The sequence below is a fragment of the Rhinolophus sinicus genome, chromosome 14 (genome assembly GCF_057876585.1).
Source record: "Rhinolophus sinicus isolate RSI-liver-muscle chromosome 14, RSI-T2T, whole genome shotgun sequence".
Taxonomy (NCBI): Eukaryota; Metazoa; Chordata; class Mammalia; order Chiroptera; family Rhinolophidae; genus Rhinolophus; species Rhinolophus sinicus.
This window is the reverse complement of record NC_142514.1, coordinates 57,066,863-57,087,357: the sequence shown is the minus strand read 5'-3', so window position 1 is coordinate 57,087,357 and position 20,495 is coordinate 57,066,863. Positions and strand designations below refer to the sequence as shown.

The 20,495-nt window shown below is 32.2% G+C and overlaps 1 protein-coding gene across 2 annotated transcripts in view; it reads left to right on the top strand.

The window, feature by feature from the left end:
- Positions 1-20,495, top strand: part of PIGK (phosphatidylinositol glycan anchor biosynthesis class K) — a 117,268-nt gene that overhangs the window by 60,646 nt on the left and 36,127 nt on the right. For both annotated transcript variants that reach the window (XM_088791206.1, XM_088791205.1), the window contains exon 10: positions 18,252-18,336. In XM_088791206.1, the coding sequence (XP_088647332.1) occupies positions 18,252-18,336 (85 nt within the window). The remainder of the gene's footprint in view (positions 1-18,251; positions 18,337-20,495) is intronic.

Below are 20,495 nucleotides of genomic sequence, written 5' to 3'. Positions count from 1 at the left end.
TAATTGAGGAGAAAATTATTTTAAGCTACAAAGCCAGATACCAGGCCTGTTGAATTAGAGCACCCTCTAGTGTTTATAAATGAAATTTATTTAGAACATTGCTTACAGATGGATTCATGTTTACTGGTACAGGTTATCCAATGAATTTTGAAGAATTAAGTTCCCAACATGTTCCAGGAATTTTTACATGGATGCTAGAAATATTGTCTCATATATAGGTGCTACTTATCTGCAAATGTGAATGGCAATCATTTTGTTTTGAGAAAAGTATATTCATGAGAGATCAGATATTACAAAAACTTTTATTAAAGAAATTATGGGCTAGAATGCATATGTAGCTTTTCAGCTCTTAGGTTAAAAATATCAATACAGTCATTGCTGTTAAAAATATACTTTTAAAAATATTACTTTCTACCTTTATTAGGGAAACAATAGAACTGATTTGTTCATACTCTATTTCATATTTTGTGTATTAGAGTATACTAGACTAAAACCAGATATGATGAAGAACTTTAATACATAAAATTGACTGCAGGACTATATGAAATAGTTTTTTTATATGTCTTCTGAAACTTAGATATTGAATAAGGTATAGTTAGTAACAACACTATGTGTCTGCATATGTCTTATTAATTTATCTGCAAGAACAAATGAGGTAAAATAAAGACTGATTGTAATAATCTTGGCTTATACAATTTGATTCTAAACTGCTTCATCTAAGTATACATAGGTTGACTTTGGTAAGTATGCAGACAAGTAAACAGCATGCCCTCCTGAAAGATTTCCGCTTTCTAGAATCTAGTAGTAAGTCCGTGTCATAATTACTTAGATTACCAGTTTTGTGTCTTTACTTTATAGGGAAAATAGCCTCCAGCTTATAGATATAAAAATACAGGCATGTTTTAGTGTTAAACAAAGTATAGAAGTCTAAATTCTGTAGGCATTGCCCAAGAAAAAACGGAATCCATTTTTTTATAGATGAGTAAACTGAGGCTGAGAAAGGTTAAGAAACCTGCCTAAAGTCACCCATCTAATAAATAATAGAGCCAAGATAATGAATCTAGGAATGCCTCATAGTTCTAAATATATATATTCTTATAGTATTCTTTCATAATTTACTCCGAGTTACTTGGCTTGTTTTCTTTTAAAAGGATGTAAAATATAAAAGATAGTTCAGTGAATTATCCTAAACGAACTACTCATGTAACCACCAGAAAAAGAAACAGAACAATGTTGGTGCACTGGAAGCTCCCTCAATCTATGTGCCCCTTCCCAATTTCTTCCCTTTTACTCCCCCTCAAAGTTAACCACTATCCTAACTTTCATGGAATTTACTTTCTTACTCTTAGGTGATTTTAGTTATATCACCTAAGCATGTATCCCTAAACATTATGTTTTGATTCTTTTATTAATATTATGTTTTTGGAATTCATTTATGTTGTGTGCAACTGTAGTTTGTTCAATTTTTTTTTGTTTTTGAATATTGAGGTATAATTTATTTACAATAAAATCACCCTTTTAAATGTATAGTTTTGAGTTTTGACAAATGCATACCCTCGGATAATCACCGTGCCTATGCATCACCACAAGAAATTTCTTTATGCCCCTTTTTATCCAATTCCTCCCTCATATCCCTAGAAACCACTGATCTGTTTTCTGTCCCCGGGGTTGTCATATAGATGGACTCATACATTCCGTACGTACCCTTTGGAGTCTGGCTTCTTTTACTGGCATGAGGCATTTCATATTTTTACCTGTTGTCACATGTATCAGGAATTTGTTCCTTTTTATTGCTGGGCATGTGATACAGTTTATCCGTTCATCAATTGAAAGATACTTGTTTTTGCCCCCAGTTTTTGGTGATTATGAATAAGGCCACTATAAACATTTACATACAAATATCAGTTTTCATTTCACTTGAGTTAAATACCTAAGAGTAGGTTTGCGGGGTCAACATTGTAGAAATACATGTTAAATTTGTAAGAAACTTCAAAACCATTTTTATAGTTATTGTACCATTTTTCATTTCTACAAATAATTGTTCCACATGTTTAATTACTATGCTATTTTAAGTGACATTTTAAAAATTATTTTCCATTTGCTGTTCAAATATAGAAGTACAATTAATTTTTATATTGACTGTATTCTGGGATCTGGGATCTTACTGATTCTGTTGTTGATCAACTCAATCCCAGTCGGGCCTTTTTCGTTTTTTGGTGGAGATAGACAAATTGATTCCAAAATTTATATGGAAATGTAAAGAACCTACTGTAGTATTTATTATATCATTGAACATATGAATTCTAGTCTCTATAATGTTTACTAGGAAATTGAATCAAAATTTAAATGTACATAATCAGTAGAAACATCTCTTTTGTAGTTGGGCAAAGTAGATTGTGAGAAACATGAAACATTGTGATCAAACTGTTCATTGAAAGTTGCTCATAGTACATTGATATGGTTATGAAACTTTACGAACCAAAGATTTACCAACATGGTTCAGACAATAGGTTACAGGATTTCTCTCTTACTGTTCTACTTACTACTCTATTTTTCAAAGTGATTTACTCATCAGTATAATTCTGTATCATCTTAAGTATCTTTTTTTTTTAAATTAAATTTATTGGGGTGACTTAAGTATCTTATTTGGCCATTTATTTTATACTGTGATTTATAACTGTTAGTCACTTTAGTTGTTTAGGATTTCATTAAAATCACTTTCAGAACATAAATTAGATGTGATTATTTGATTTATAAAGACACTAAAACCGAAAAATTATCTATTTTCTCATTTTACATTGAATAAAGTTCTTTAGTGTTACAGTTTCAAAATAATATGTTGATTATTTTAGGAGCAGTTTTCTAAAAGCAGTTTATTTCACTACCTACAGTTAACAAAAACATCCATTGGTTGGTGACTTTTAAGAAATCAATGTATATAAATACTATAGCAGAATGTAGTACTGTATCTCTTTGCATAAGTAAAACCTCTGAGTATAAATTAGTAAATATATGTTTACCAGAGGTAGTGATTTCCAACTAGCGTATATTAATATTTAAAAATGTGTCAAAGCAAAGTTAATTTTAATTTAAATACTAAACATATAGAACCTAAAATTTTATATTGTGAGAAATCTAAAAATGATATGGAATTATTTAAGAAACTGTTGGGGTTTCTTAAATGCCAAAAAAATGTATACACATGACTTGTATTCATCTTTTGTTATCGGTATATATTGAGTATTATAATTTTAATACAGTTGTTTTCTTTCTTAAAATGTGTATATATATATTTTTGGTACCCTCTGTAGAACATTAGAGGTTAAACCATTAGGATGGTTAGCGAATAAAGTTTTGAATTATATGAAAAAGTAGATTATTGGCCGTTAAAGGCATCTTAACTCTTTGATTCTATGTTTTTTGACTCTCTTGGTCTACTTATTAATTGTTATATTATTGCTGTATTCCACAAAATTAAGCTTTAATATCCTAAATGAGTTAAATTAATTTCATGTCTATTATCTGACGTTATAGAGGATGTTATAGCATAATAATCAAAGTCAAAGTCTTTGGAATTAGCATCTGAATTCAGAGCCTCTGCCATTTACTAACTTTGTAACCTTGGGCAAACTGGGTGACTTCTTTGATTCTCAATTTCCTCCTCTGTAAAATGGAAATAATAATGGCACTTCATAAGTTTATTAAGATAATTAATTTTTTTAAAGCTGTTAGTTTTGCCTTAAATATAGTTAGTAATGTTCTCAATAAATGTTCAACATTATTGAGAGAACATAGCATATGTTCTGATAAAAATTATTGCTAGAATGCTATTTTTAGTATATTTTTGGCTATTTGGAAAAATTATGTATTCTGCTTTTATTAATCTAGTGTCATAAAGTAGTTATTTTATATTTGGGAGGTTTCTCATTTGGAGTAGTGTTAAGAATTGGGAAATTGTGATTTACCAGAAGATGGCAGTAGAATTACATGTTTGTACACATGGAGCAATCATTTTTGAATGCTGAAGATTGAAGGTAGAACGTAACACCAAATCATGATATTTGTTTCTTCAGACCGCTGACAGAGAAAAATACTTCTAATATTGAATTGTTAGTTGAAAAAATTATGGTAAAAATTTCTCTTTGTATATAAGTTGTCTTGCTTTAATATACCTAATAATGTGGAACTTTGATTATAAAATGGGTAAATCTACAAGATCTTTTTGAATTGCTACTCTGCTGGCATAGTTTTAGAAATAGCTTGCATATTATTAAATACTTAATAAAAAATTGAAGGATCATAAAATCTTATGTTTGTGTGAAGATTATGATTAATTAGTAATAAAGATAAAGGTGTTATTTATAATTTATTAGTGGGGAACACTTGATTCAATTTTAAAAAATTGATTTATATATGACTCTTTAGGACTGTAGCTGTTAGGGAAAGCAAAAGGCAGAAGACATTTATGTTAATAATATCTATCTGTAATCCCATTTCAGCAACTGTCATTTTTCTGTTGAAATCATGGCATGGCTTTGTAACCGATTTTTAAGTATTCTAAAGGTGAGGTGTTACCGAATTGTCCCTCCCAGTGCTTTAAGGAAACTTGAAGGCTGTTTGATATATTAGAAAGTGTGTAGAAGTGAATGGACTTGCGTTCAAATTTTAGTTTAGTTTCTTGCTTTATGTTTTTAGGCATATTACTTAATATTGGTGAAACTCAGATATTTTATCTGTAAAAGGTTGATCTACTCTCTACCTTTACAGTTATTGTGAGGATTGGGGGTAATGAGCATACTTTTTCTGTGCATTTTTAAGAGCATGCCATGTAAAACTCAGCCATACCGGTGTCTCTCCTCCAAGGCACATGGTGCTGTGGGAGTGGTACTGTCTTTATCTGGTGGACTGTAGCTCTGTTTCTATAGCTTCATTTGCATTTTTGTCAGCCATGCCACACATTGCCTGTTCGGACAGGAATTACTGTTAGCCTGGCCTTTCCATACTTACCCGTGTAGTTGATTTTTTAAAAATCTGTTTCAGGACTTGATGCTTATTTCATTGTGTTTTGTCTTACTAATGATTATAAGTGTTAGTTCATTATTGTAACCCATCAATCTTTTATAATACTTATTTTGATTTCATAATGTTAGCATTAAAGTATATAGATTTTATTGTGGGGGTAAAACTGAACCTGGAAAAAGGACAGGGCCATGAGGGCTTGGCCAGCAACATCCTTCACAATTGATACCAATATGGGGCACAGCTGTTAAGTGTATTGGAATACTGTGGTTTTTCTCAGGGGTAATCAATAATTTGAAATTTCATAACAAATGATTTTTAATAAAGCCAAACGGTACCTAGAACTGCAAGTAAAGTCATTTATGTGACTTTTTATTAAATTGATATAGTAAATATTATTTACAGTGCATTTTTCTGATTGTAATAGACAAATTCCTGCAAGATGGCAGGTAATTAAAAATGCTTATTTCAAAATTAATTTTGTCTTAAAAATTAAGGAAAGTCAGGAGGCTGAAATAAATCATGTTTGATTTTGGTCCTGTCTTGGTAATATAAATAGTAATTAAATATTTATGTGAGAAAGGGAACATATTATGTTTCTTCATGAAACATTTATTGAATAAGTCTATTATTCTCCATCTTTCTCTGTTTGTAATTGATGTATACAAATTCTTGTCATACTCAGTGATATTCTAGACTCTGTACTTTGTTTAATTTGATGAAATTGGCCATATATTATTCTGAAAGTACTTTTACTAAGGGAAGCATGCAGCTAATATTGTTATGGAATGTCTTTTTTCAGTGAGATTGATCACCCTCATTTTCACTGCAATATTAAGAGTCTTTCTTTGTTCTTCTGATAGGATTAGTTTCTAATGTTAATTAATATTTTCTAGTATGATTTCTCAAAAGTGAGTATAAACTAAAATTAATGAAATGCAAAAATTCAAAGGAAATGATCTCAGAATACCTGAATTTGTCACATGATAACTAAGTGTGGATTCTGGTTGAGAATTACTTTGTACAATACTGTGAGTGATGGTGGATCTAGTTTAATTGCTCTGAATGACATTGCCACTCAGAGATTCAAATACTTGGTGAGAACTTTAAACTGGGTTGTACTAAAATTAGTATACTTGGTTTTTAAAATGTTTATTTCTTTATACCATATATATAAAGAAGAGAGAGAGAGAGAGAGAGAGAGAGAGAGAGAGAGAGAGAGAGAGAGAGAAAGAGAGAGAGTACATATAGTGAGAGATGGAGTAGGAACATAGTATTTTAGGTTTCTCTTAGCTGATTTAAAGATTGCATACTTTTGGACAGTCCTTTGCATTTTTGCTTTAAGCTACTGAGACAGGTAGTAATGAGCTATATGATGAGACGTAAATTATGAGTACAGGCAATCTCTGGCTTAGACATACCACCCTCAATTTACTATAGAAGAAGTTGTAACTGCTTTAACTGTTTTGTATAGACATGATGTATATATTTAAAATCTTTTATCTAATGATAGGGAAAACTCTAACAGCCTTTAAAAATAACTGATGCTCATAATGATTTCTCTTTAGTATGCTAAAACACTGTAATATATATCTTCTAAATCATACAAAATGATTAAACTATATCTTGTATGACTTTAGTGTTGAGGATAGTTTTTTTTCTTTCTAATTCTTTGAAAATTAGGCGCAGTAAAACCTTGAGTATCCAGAAATTAGGTAACTTCTAGTAATAAAGAATACATGAAAGTTGCCAATGAGTTGACTCTGAATATGAGAAATCTCATTTTTACATTAGATGTAAAAACACAACACAACTTGACTTTAATGGCCTTTGGCATTCATAGTTTAAAATTTCATTAGAAGGAAACACTTCTCAATAAAAGACTACCCTATAATATTCAGAAGTAGGTGTAACATTTCACTTTTTCCAGAACAAGAAATTTAAATGAGTTAGAGAGGTGGTTTGAAGTCAATAATAAAGAACAGTCAACTGACTTCACTTTTGGAATTGTTGCTGACTGAATTTTTCTGAAAATCTCTTCTATGATAAAATAACTTCGTGCTCTATAAATTATTTAAAAGGCATTTTTAAATACAAAGCTGAGCTACCAAGAAAGTAGTTGTGTGGAGACAAACAATATTGTTTGATGAATGGTATTTCTGGCTGTCTCCAGATTGAAATAGAAGTGGTGACATGCCATTATTCAATAGAAGGGGCTGCACAAGTTCAACTTCCCACAGTTTCTAGATAGTCGCAGCTGGGGTTCCAAACATGCAGCTTTCCTAAGCAGTTGGCAGTAAGCTCAGATTCTTTGTCTCTCTTTTAAAGGATTATCTGTGGGTGGGGTCCCTCTCCTAGAGCCAACCCAAGGGGTGTCAGGAGCACCTTAATGCAAGCATGTCTTTACCGGACCATGTCCTTTATCCGGCTGCAGGCCCTTTTATCTGTGAGGCAGGAAGGATTTGTAAGAGCCCATGGCTGAACTGTGCCTCTGATTAGGAAGCTCCACTTTCCTTAATAATAGGGAAATCTCTTTGAGAAAGACATATAAGGGACTAACACCCTAGTGGTGAGTAAACATGGAAAGCAAGGCTCTCTAAATGATAATTACTGATGTAGAAATCTAGAGTTTTGAGTTAGAATGGTTTTGTGTGAGGGTGAGGACAAATGGCTGTAGGTCCATTTGTGGGTAGTAAGGCTTGAGACAATTACTGTCAGCTTAAACTTGGTTACCCAGATAAACTACCATTAAAGAATAAGTAAAAAATTAGGACATTTTCAAACATACAAAAGCTGAGAGTATTTTGAATCAGTACACTCTTAACTAAACAACATCTAAAGGGATACACTTCCTAAAGAAGGCAGTGGTAGTGAGGTCTGAGTGCAAGGAAGAATGCTGTGCTCATAAATTAGTAAAAACGTGAGTAAGTTTAAGCAAAAACCGGATCTGTTTTATAATTATGATGGTAATAGTGATGATGAAGATAATTATTTGGGGGAGTAAGATAAAGTACTACTGTATTTAATGACAGTATTATATAAGGAGAGCACATGTTGGTTTTAAAGTATTTTGAGAGTGTTATTTGTTGGCGGGGAGAGTAGTCAGTTTTAATAGCTTTAGGCAGTCTGGAAAGTATGCATTTTATATTTTGAGAATGACCGTTAAATGGTCTGCGTGCAAGGAACAGAAGTAGAGGAAATAAGACGAGAAGCAGTACAGGAGAAAAAGTGGAATTAAAAAAAAAATCAATGAGGCAGCAAAGGAGTGAAGGTGAAAAATAGAAGGAAAACAAACCAGGAGAAATAGAAATTACAAAGTAAGGAGAAAGAAATAATGAAATTATGTTGCTTATAACAATGAATTTAAATAAATTAATCTTAGTTTAAAAGAGATCATCATATTAGGATAAAAAGAAATCTAACTACAGATAGGAAACATAATGGCATTAAATAGCTAAAAATAAAAGGGTTACCAGCAACTACTAACCAAAAGAAAGCTTATGTAGTTATATTAATATTAGAAAAATAGACTTTAGGAAAGGGTGTTAGCAAGCATAAATAGGGTAACTAATGGTAAAAGGTTTTACTCACCAGGAAGATAAAGCATGTTAAGCTTTCAATTACCTAATAACATAGTGACTATATATATATATATATATATATATATATATTTAATTTACGTACTTAAAAAAAGGTAGATAAATTTACCATTGTAGGAGATTTCAATATCACATTATCAGAAATGGGTTGAAAAAAAAATTCCCCCAAGTGTTTTTAAATTGAAGATATGAACAACATGATTAACAAGCTTGATCTCATATATTCAACAATTAGAGAATAAACATTCTTCTCAAGCCCAAATGTAATACTTTTAAGAATTGATCCCATAGTGGGTCCTGAAAAAGCTGTGAAGTGTTGGAATCTTATGGAACATTTTTTTTCCTGATCACAATATAATTGCTGGAATCAGTAGCAAAAAAGAATTGTTTAAAATCTATATGTGTGGATATTTTAAAACATATTTTGAGTAATTCTTGGAATAAATGAAAGTATTAATGGAAAATTTAAAAAATATTTAGAACTGAGTGAGAATGAAAATATTAAACATCAAAATTAGTAGCATACAGGGGCCGGCCCGGTGGCGCAAGCGGTTGGAGCTCCGTTCTCCTAACTCCGAAGGCTGCCGGTTCGATTCCCACATGGGCCAGTGGGCTCTCAACCACAAGGTTGCCAGTTCAATTCCTTGAGTCCCGCAAGGGATGGTGGGCTGCACCCCCTGCAACTAGTAATGGCAACTAGACCTGGAGCTGAGATATGTCCTCCACAACTAAGACTGAAAGGACAACAACTTGAAGCTGAACAGCATCCTCCACAACTAAGATTTAAAGGACAACATCTTGACTTGGAAAAAAGTCCTGGAAGTACACACTATTCTCCAATAAAATCCTGTTCCCCTTCCCCAATTAAAAAAAAAAAAATCTTTAAAGAAAAAAAAAAATTAGTAGCATACAGTTTCTGACCCTGGGTTGGATGAAATAATTTGCAACAGACTTATGATCCTACCAAGAACAACTAGAAAAACCAGACAAAAATTATATATATTTTAAAGACACAAGAGAAGTACAGAAGCAATAAGGACTGAGAAGCTAAAAATCCAGATTTGGGAAAACTTCAAAGAGATGAGCTCAAAATCTGCCGCCACTTTTCCTTGGGTTGTGCTGATTTGGGGAATAAGCCAAAGGTGAGAATCTGGGCAGTGGGTCATTTCTTGTGGGTAGAGAAACTGGGACAATATTTGGTGATGTGTGAGGCTAGAGTGACACAGTTGTCAATCAATCATAAAGCCAGTTTCCCTTTCAAGATGTTTCTCAATCACATGACCAGTTTCCCTTTTAAAATATTTGCCAAATTCTGAAGCTGAAGGAAAACTAACTACTAAAGCAGAAAACTTCTAAAAACCAGAGCTGAATTTACTAGTCTTACAATTCTGAGGAGACAAAGGTCTTCAGGGTGAGATCCCTGAAGAACATAGCAGGTGAGCATTGACAGTCCTGGAGACCGTGGTGAACTGACACTGACAATTTCCAGCTACTTTTCCCCTTAGGTGTACTTACTGATTCTGGGTGCAGCAAGAGCAGAGATCAGCGAAACAGGCCCCATGGGCCAAATCTGGCTTGCTGCCTGTTTTTGTAAATAAAGTTTTATTGGAAAACAGCCATGTTCATGCCTTCATTTATTTGCTTAATGTCTATGGCTGCTTTCATGCTGCAATGGCAGAGTTGGGTAGTTCTGACAGAATGTATGGCAGAAAGTCTGAAAGAGTTACTGTCTGGTCCTTTACAGAAAAAAGTTGTTCACTTCTATGCTAGAGGAATCTGGACGGAACTTCTGATAAAGGGTCGCTAAGGAGGACAGAGCAACCTTTTAATAGTGTTTTTTCTTTTAACTTTTTATTTAAGTGTGTTTTTCTATCAGCTCCAAGTCAAGTAGTTGTTTCACTCTAGTTGTGGAGGGCGCAGCTCACAGTGGCCCATGTGGGGGTCAAACCAGCAACCTTGCTGTTAAATGCACCATGCTCTAACCAACTCAGCAACCTTTTAAAGTACAGTTTTAGGTACTTTAGTGGGGCTTGAATGCCCAATTCTGAAGCTGCACAGAACAATAGGACAAAAATCTAAGCCAGAAAAACGTAGTGAAAGTTACTGTGTTGAGGGGACAAAGACCTGCCAGCCTTCAATTTAAAACCTTGAAGAGCCTCACCAGAATATGGGCAAATTACAGGTTGAATGAGTCTTACTAAAATTATAAGGCAGTCTTAATTCAACTCAGTCCCTGATTTACTAGAAGTGGTCAGACTACCACTCTCTAAACTACCTAGCAGAGGAGAAGTGTGGCTCTTCTTAGATGGAAAATGGTATTGTTAGTAGTTATTTTTTAAATAATAAATATGCAGTGTTCTATACACAATCAATTAAAAATTACTAGGTACATAAGGGCACTGTGACCATATACAAAGAGAAAAACAGAAGCAGACCTGGAAGTGATCCAGAACTTGGAGTTAGTAGACAAGAACCTTAAGATAAGTTCATTTATTATTATTTTAAGTTCTTATTAAAATAAGAACATTTAATATGTTCAAGAAAATAGGAAAAAAATTCTTTAAAGCAGATCAAAAGATAGGGATTTCAGCAGAGAATATGAATATATATGAAACAATGAAATGAACATTCTGGAATTGAAAAATATATCTGACATGAAGAGCTCAGTGAAATTGGATCAAATTGGATAGCATCAAATTGGATACCTCAGAAAACAGGATATTAGATTCAGTAAAATGGTGTGTTTAATAATGTCTTAAACTAGAGGGCAGATTGAAAATAGAGAAGAAGTAACATTTAATGAGATAATGAGAAAAACTAATGAAACATCAAACCACAGATTCAGCTAAACTATGCTAACCCCAAGCAGGATGAATACAAAGGAAACTACAACTTGGCATGTCTTAGTCAAAATACTGAAAAATCATAGACAAAGGAGAAAAATTTAAATGCACAGGAGAGAAAAAAAAGCACATTACCTTTAATCCTGACATAAATAGTGGAAGTCATAAAACAGTAGAATGACATGTTTAAAGTGCTGAAAGAAAACTTCTAACCTACAATTCTATACATAGCAAAAATATCTTTCAAAAATGATGAAGTAAAGATGTTTTCAGACAGACAGAGCAGAGAATTTGTTGCCAGTGCACCTGAACTAAAGTAAAAATTAAATGATCCTAAAGAGAAACACAAAAATCAGTAAGAAATGAATGGAACCAGAACAGGTAAATATATCATTTAAAATAATTGAATATTGATTGGACAAAAAATAAAAATAACAATTTCTTGTTGAGTTAAAAAGTATTTGTAGAATTAAAGTATATGACAAAAATAATGCAAAAGGCAGAGGGATAAATGGAATTAAAGTGTTGTAAAATACTATTCTTATTGGAGAAATGGTAAATTTGATCAGTTTGATTAGATTAACAAGTTAAAATTGGGTGTTCTAATGTCCAAGATAACCATTATAATAATGGTGAATATATGTATAACTATCATGTTAATAGAGAAAAAAGAATTAATAAAATATTTGGTTACTTCAAAAGAAGAGAGGAAATAAAAAGGGACAGCAAATAGATGGGAAATACAAAATAGATGGTAGTTATAAATCCAGCTATATCAGTTATTAAAGTAAACATAATTGGACCAAATACCTTTTGAAAGTCTCAGGTGGTCATACCAAATTAAAACAAAACCCCAAACTTTGCTGTTTACATGAGAAATCTTCAATAGAAAGGAGTTGACTAAAGTAATACTTACAGGAAATTTAGGAGAAAAGTAATGAAAAGAAATAGTAAGCTGTCAAGTAAAAAAAATACTTGCAATTTTTTTCAATTAAAAAAAAATGTGTATGCTCTCCCAACATAGAGTGGCTTAGATGCTTTCTACCTGTGATGCTTACTGAACTCCTGTGGGGTTGACATAGATGAACAGAATTAAAAAAGAAAGCATGCTATGTAACTCATTTTTTGTAGACCTAGTTAATTCTGAAACCAAAACTACACAAAGAGAGTATGAAAAAACTACAGAGCCAACCTCACTTATACTCAGAGATGCACAAATCTTAAAATAAAATTCAAATCCAGTAATGTATAAATAAAAATACTTCAAGACCAAAGAGCAGGTTTCTTAAAATTGCAGGAATGATTTAGTATTAGAAAATATATTAATGTATTTTATCATATCATTACACTAAATAAGAAATATTTTGTAATTGTTTCAATAAAGCAGAGAAAGCATTTAATAATTAAAATTCATCAATCATTAATGATGAAAAAAAGCAACAGGGCTTAGCCAACTAGAAATAAAAGGGAACTGCCTTGACTTAATCAAGGCCATGTATTTAAAGCCAGTAGCAAACATTATACTTTCGGGTGAATCTTTAGAAGCACCTCAATGAAAGTCAAAAAAGATAACGATGCTTGTTCTAATTCCGTCTATTCATCAAAGTCCCAACTAATGCAAGAAGACAAGGGAAGGAATAGGAGGTATAAGAATCAGAAAGAGGCAAACTTTCCCTGTTTGTTTGTTTTTTTAACAGACCATGTAATAGAAAAATCTAAGAGAATCTACCATTTAATGATTATTAAACTTAATAAGAATAGAGGAATAGGAGTAAGAAAAGATGTCATGCTACCCAAAACATAGCAAATGAAAGATTGGAAAAGTTTACTGAAACTATATTAAAATATCATACATAGCAGAAAAAAAAATGCAAACGAAGTTAAGAGAAAGTCTGGGTGAAATTATATGCCACATGTATGTCAAAGAATTTCTGTCGAGATTATATAAGTAACTGCACATTGGTTAAAAAAAAAAAAAGGCAATGCAATAGAAAAGTGATCAAAGGAAATATAGTTAGGAAAAAAGGAAACACTCATGTCCAGTGCCAATATAAATATGTTTTTAAAGGGAAATGGAAATGAAAACAATGAGATCCTGTTTCTTGTAGAAAGTTAAGTGGTGGTGATGGACAGAAATGGGCACATATTTTTGGTGGCAGTGTAAATTGATACAGCCCCTTTGGATAGCAATTTGGTAGTTTCTAGCAATAGTTAAAATGTGCATACGTTATGATTCAGCAAGTTCACATCTAAATAATTGCTCTAGCTCAGGGGTTGACAAGCTTTTTCTGTAAAAGGCCATATAGTAAGTATTTTAGCTTTTGTAGGTCAATGGTCTTGGTTGCAAATACTTAGTGCAAAAGCAGTCATAGACAATACATTAACAAATGAATTGCTGCGTTAAATACAAGTTTATTTACAGACACTAACATTGAATTTTATATAACTTTCATTGGTCATGCAATATTATTCCCCTTTTGACTAATTTTTTCAGCCATTAGAAAAAAATATGAAAACCAGTTGTAGCTCATACGACTTACAGAAAGAGGTGACAGGCCAGATTTGGCCTATGGGCTTGAGTTTGCCGCTGTTGTATACATGTAGATGAAGTAGATTGGAAAGATATATAATGCAACATTATTTCTAATAATAAATAATTGGAAGCAGATGTCCGTCAATATTGGAAGGTCTAAATAAAATGGAACATTTTCATATTATATACATAAAACTGTTAAGGTATTGAACTAGAATTGATAATCATATTGACATGCCTGGATCTCAAAAACATAATATTAAATGAGAAAAGTTAGTGGCTAAATTATACATAGGATACAATTTATTTGTGACACTATTTATGGGCATTCAACCTATTTTTCAAGTAGCTACTGTGTATGTGAAAGCAAAATGAAATGACTGGAACAATACACATATAAGTCTAGTTATGTGTGCCTAGTAGAATGCCTCGGACAGGATAAGTGCTCAATAATTTTGACAGGTTTTTCTCTGACCACCTCCCACCACTGTTATTTTAGAATTGCCTTTGACTCTACAAAGATAATTCCTTATGTGTACAAGTCAGCTGGTACTGTGAACTTCTGGAAAGCCTGCCTACAACTTCTACCAGATAAGAGGTTACTTCTAAAGTCCCTCATTGAGAACTAGAGCTTGGTTTTCTGGGATTTTGTTAAAACTGCTTTACTGAGTTGCTTGGGAGGTATTCTTTTTAAACTAGTATGTTAATTTTTATACCACGCTAAAATCTGACAGTATAAATACTATGCATTTCAACAGCTGGGCCATAAATTAATGTAACCTTCGTTCTCTGGGGAGTTAACTTTCTGTTCTCTACCTCAAATTATGTCTCTTTGTCCTGGCTTATCATCTTCCTTGTGCTTCTTCAAAGTAGGTAATAGCCAAGGTTATGTCTTAATATCTTGTCTCACAAGTTTTGAGTTTCATAATTAGAAGAATGGTTATGCTGTGAGTTTAGGAGGGGGGTCTCCTCTCAAGGAAGATGATGTGTTAGATTGTCGTCTCATTGCTATAACTATCTGCACAAAAATAATCTTCAGTGCCTCTTGAAGTTGTAATAGAATTTTGTGTTTGCCTCTATTGACCAAGAAAATTGAATTCTTTTACCCGTTAGAGTGTCTTTAAACTTTCAGGAATGTCACCGGGCTCCAGGTTTGTCAAGGATAGCTTGCACAATATGTGTTGTCACTTATATGAATGCTTATGCATTTTTTTAAAATGTAGTTTAGGAGTGGAAAGTTTTCCATCCTTTTTTTTTTCCAACAAGATTGAATTAAATTAACTTCATTTTTCTATGTATTTTTGGTTTCAAGTAATTCTTTTGAGCTATCATGTTTTAGAGGTTGCAGTAAACTGACTTACTGTTTTTGTTTTTGATATGTTTAGAGAATTTTTTTCTTAGTGGCTTTCAATTACCCTAGATGATGTGTCTTGAATTATTTAATGCTCTTCTTAATTTTTAGTTTGTATTTGGCATAGCACACTGTCTCTGGTTTCCTGTTCTTTTTGTTGGGTATATTTTTAGTGTTTGAAAACATGTTTTGGCCTTCTGTACACAGTAAGCTACGTCATTTTATACATGAATAATCTAATCTCAGTAGAATAAAAGTTCACCTGTTTCTCAATCAGAGATAGCCTTATATATGGGTACAATAAGTAATTTTACAGTGTTATTTCAGGAGTGTTGAGATAGCACAGACAAAAAAGATTTTTTTTGAGGACACTGGACATCTATGAAAGTAAAAGAAAACAAAAGAGATGAGGGTTTATCAAGACTAACTTCATAGGATTCAGAATCTTGATAGCAGTATTCTATTTATTTATGCAGAGGATTTGGACAATATTTCAATTGCATTTTGATTTGAGATGGTAGCATCACTTCATTAGATCTAAAATCCTTTCATAGTATAAACTAATTTCATTTATTATTGTTTTCTACAAAAATACAGTTTTAAAAAAGATTAAAGTAAAAAAAGGAATACATATCTTTTCTCATGCAGAAATTACTTCCTTATTAAATAATTTAAGTAGATCTTCTTAGTGAAGCATCTTGAAAAGAGGTAATACACAAAGTCTTTTCTTTTAGGGACTCAAAATGTGAAAGAAACAATAATGAATGGCTTTAAGAAAGAGAACTTTACCATTTTACTACAGAATATTCCAGGTTCCCTTAGGATGACAGCTATATATAAATTGAAATTAGTTTTTGTAGTTTTCTCGGTTTCTGAATTATACTATAAGCATGGACTACTTGATCAGAGCCATGAGAGAATCTGAGAGATTGGGCTTAGAAACTGTAGGTGACCTTTGGTGACAATCTTGGGAAAGTGCTAATTTTGAGAGCATGAAAGGTACCTTGCAAGGCGAGGAGGGGGTTGTTCCTTGGAGGCTTGGTAGTGAAGGGAAAGAAAGAAGGAGCTGAAGATAAGAGTCCAAAGGATATAAGATAAATGGGGGGAAAAAAGTCAAATTCTGCTACCACAAAAAGTACCATTTATTAAAGAAACTACACGCCAGTGTAGCCACAGAGGAGGGTGCTCTTGAGCTGAGAAACCTAATAAGCCAACTTATTCCCCTTCTTCCCCATCACAAGATGATAACTTGCTGTTGCTGATCCTGGAAAAAAAAAATCTGTAACAGAAAAAGAAGGAAGCATCCACACAAATTACGATGGAGAGAGACTAAAAGGAAAAATAAAAAGAAAGAAGAAGAACCACAAAACAGGAAAACTGAAATACAACACTCTAATATGAATAACTATATTAAACAAGCAATTACATTATGAAACAACACCATAGATCAGACACTCTAAACAATTAAAACGAACAAACAAACAAGAAGATGTATGAACTCTAGAAAGAAATTGATGGAAAAAGACAAAAATCATTCAGAAATGAAAAGTTAAAAGATACCCAAGGGAAGATAGATATTACCAAAAGTTCAGTAAAAGAGAAAGAATAGAAATGAAAAAGAGTCAAGAAAATGAAACTGAAATTAAGAGAAAAGGATCAGAGAAAAAATGATAGAGACAATCCAAGAACTTGAACTAGAAAAACAAATGGAATATGAACAGAAATAATATTTCAAATTATAATAAGAAAACTTTTCAGAAATAAAAGGCCTGAATTTCCATAATTTCTTGATAGTGTCCTTTGAAGCACAAAGCCTTTAAATTCTGATGATAGTCAGTATATCTGTTTTCCTTCAGCCCTACAGACTTAGACTAGTGTTGTTTAATTATTTGTAAAGATAATTTAAGGTTTTGATTTTTAAAATTTAATTTTTAAATTGATAACTTGTGTAATTTACAGAGAAAAAAGATAAAGAAGTTTCAATATATTTGGATCTTATTTTTTTGAGATATAATGTTTATCTGGTATTTTGAAAAGAAAGGATCAATAATTTTTTAAAAACCTTTTTTGTAGTTCTCGTCATTTGGGGAGATTTTATTTTTATTCCTGTTCTGCACTTTACTGTTTTATACTGTAATAGGAATGTGTTATGTCAACTCTGCATCTCATTGTAAATGTAGATATTAAAGAAAGTATGTTCCACATAAAATAACCTCTGAGAAAATGATTGCTGTGTTTATTTTATTCATATATTCATTCAGCAAATGTTTATTGAGTCATCATTATATGGTAAACAATGGATATACAGAGAAGAAGACATGGTTTTTGTCTTCATGGAGTCAAAAAAATATACCTAGATGGGTCGAAATAAATTGTTATACTTGAAAGAAGAGTAAACAGGGAATTGGTGGTTGGTCCAAACAGAAAACACAATGGAGCAAATCATAGTTACAGAGTTGCAGGGCCCATTAGCACAAGACCAGTAGTAGTTGGAGGTGGCTGGACAACGGACTGGTGCATAGAGAAGGAATTGCTAGGGACGAATCTTGAATGTGTTTGGAGCACAGGCTTTGAAGACCTTTAAATACTATGATAAATAGCACACCCTATGAACAGGGTATTCTTAAACATTTTTAAACCTTAGAGTGAAAGACAGGACCTGCAAATAGTAGGTGATATTAGCTAATCTTATACATAGTAATTAAATGCAATCTGAATGCATTTATAGTTATGTCATTGAAAAATTATCATTAGGTGTTTTTTCATAGATTATTGATAAATACTGATTATTTTAAGAACATTAAATACATACTTTCGTATATTTTATATTTGGCATATTTAAATATTTGCCATGCTTAAAAATAGTATTTACCTTAGCTTTGTATTTTTTAATTCCTTTTTTCCAGCTATAAGGAAGACCGGATGGATGAGGATCTAATAGAACCCCTGAAATATGCTGAACAACTTCCTGTAGCTCAGATAATACACCAGGTTTGCTGTCTATTTTATTCTTTTGAAAGAAACAAGATTTTTAATCTCTGTAAACTAATTTCTGTTGTTAGAATTTTCAGAATCAATGTGCTGTAGCTGAAAGGCATTCCAGGTCGTTTATCCCTGTTTGGACTCCACCTATTACAGTTGGAAGTCTCATTCAAATCACAATATTATAAGGCTACTTGCTGTGTAGTAGTAGAATTCTGACTTACTCGTATATTAAATCCAGGGTAAAATCGGAATTATCTTCTGTGTGTTACTTAACAACAAGACTTAATTTCAGAAAACTTCCATTTGAACCATTGTACATAGTACTTGTTAGTGACAAGGAAAAAGCTGATAAAATATCATTTGGTGTAATTTTTTGAGTAGCTAAAATGAGAAAACAACCTTTCCCTACTTCTTCCACCCCACCCCATTATCAACTCTTGTAAAGTGTAATTCTAAATGTCATGTAGGCAGTTTTTTCATTTCCAATTATAATGACTCTTATCGTTCATTGTACATAACTATAATCTTAGAGAAGGCAGTGTGGTAAGTATTTAAACTTCGATTTTATACTGTGATTTTGACAGCGTATAAAGTCTGCCCTGCTAGGCCAAAATGAAAGAATTTTTAAAAATCTGTTGACAAGAATTACCAGATTTTTCAGAATCTGTAGATTATGGGAAACACTAAAATTCTTAGAGGTCAGAATTTCTCAGAATTTTAATGAATTATAGTTATTGTTATGAATCTTTCTATATCTCTTTGTCAATCAAAAGAATTTTATTTAGCTGATACAGGTTGATTGGAATAAATGCCAGTTTGTGCTTATTAAAAGAAACAGGCTATTACTTTAAAATGTTGGCTACATAGATCTTTTCATTCACATTAAAATTTAATACTAAAATTCTATGAGAAATTACAAAAAAAAAAAAAAAGGTCAGAAATTTGCTCCTTTGGGAAGCTTATCTGTGCTTGGTAATCTGGTCCAGTTTATATGTCAGGAATTCCCTTGTGTTATCAGAGCCTAAATGACCTAATAGCCTGCAAATGTCACATTTAAAATTCTGTATTCATGCCTGACTCTCAGCATAAATGAATTAAACAGCAGAGCAGGCAGCAAGTCAATATGTTCTTAACAGTAAGAGTGAGCAATGAAACAGTTTGTGGTTTGTTCAGCATAGGTAAAGAGAATCTGCCCGGAACAGTTCACCTAGAATAAAATCTGAAACAGGAAACCAGAATTAACCTTTAAGATGGTTGAGCAGATGAAATGTCAGTCATATTTTTATAGCAGGAACGATCCAATAAACTCCGGTTTATGTAACAGCTGCATTTTGCTATTTATTATACACTATATGAATTCAAAGATGAATATTTTTAACCTTCGTGAAAATTTTTATTAGGATACTTTTGGCAGTATAAGAATCTGTATTAATTTAAACACTGAATTATGACCATTATAGTTAACATTCTGTAGTACCTGAATTTATAAAATTTTAAGAAATTTGCAGGAGAGGCATTTTAAAATTTTTTATTGAATAACATTAATTCTGTTCTCAAGGGGTGATCAGGAAGGTCATTGTTAAGCCAGACTCTTATCTGTACCTCTTGTTACTTCCCTTTACTGACAGTGCCACAACTTTGTCTGTCCACAGTGGTCGTTGAGAAATATGAGTTATTCTGCTAGAAGTTAGCTTATAAGTGGATTATTTGAAAGCAATTTTTTTTCCTTAAAAGAATAATAATACATGTGATAATTAGGTTCAGACAATCCCACAAAAGCTTTTTAATCTGTAATATATCTAAATTACAGTATCATTGTAGTACATATCTAACCTCCACTTAGAACTATTTTTATACTATGAGTAACTATTTTTCCTCTAACCTTGTATCATGTTTTATCTATGACTATTTTGGAACATGTACCATTTCTATTTGAAATAATGTTATTTATTCACATCTTATATTTCCTATTTGATTGTGTACCTGGATATTCTTGATTTCTTGATACTCTTTTCAGCATCTTGTCTTATGCCATCTATGCATATATCTGAATGGCTGGATGTGTATCTTTAACGGTACAGAGAGCCAGGAGTACCTCTCTTCCTATTACCCAGATGTCAGAAGCCAGTGCGTCTTACTGGTAGCAAAGTTTAGAAACTGCAGGA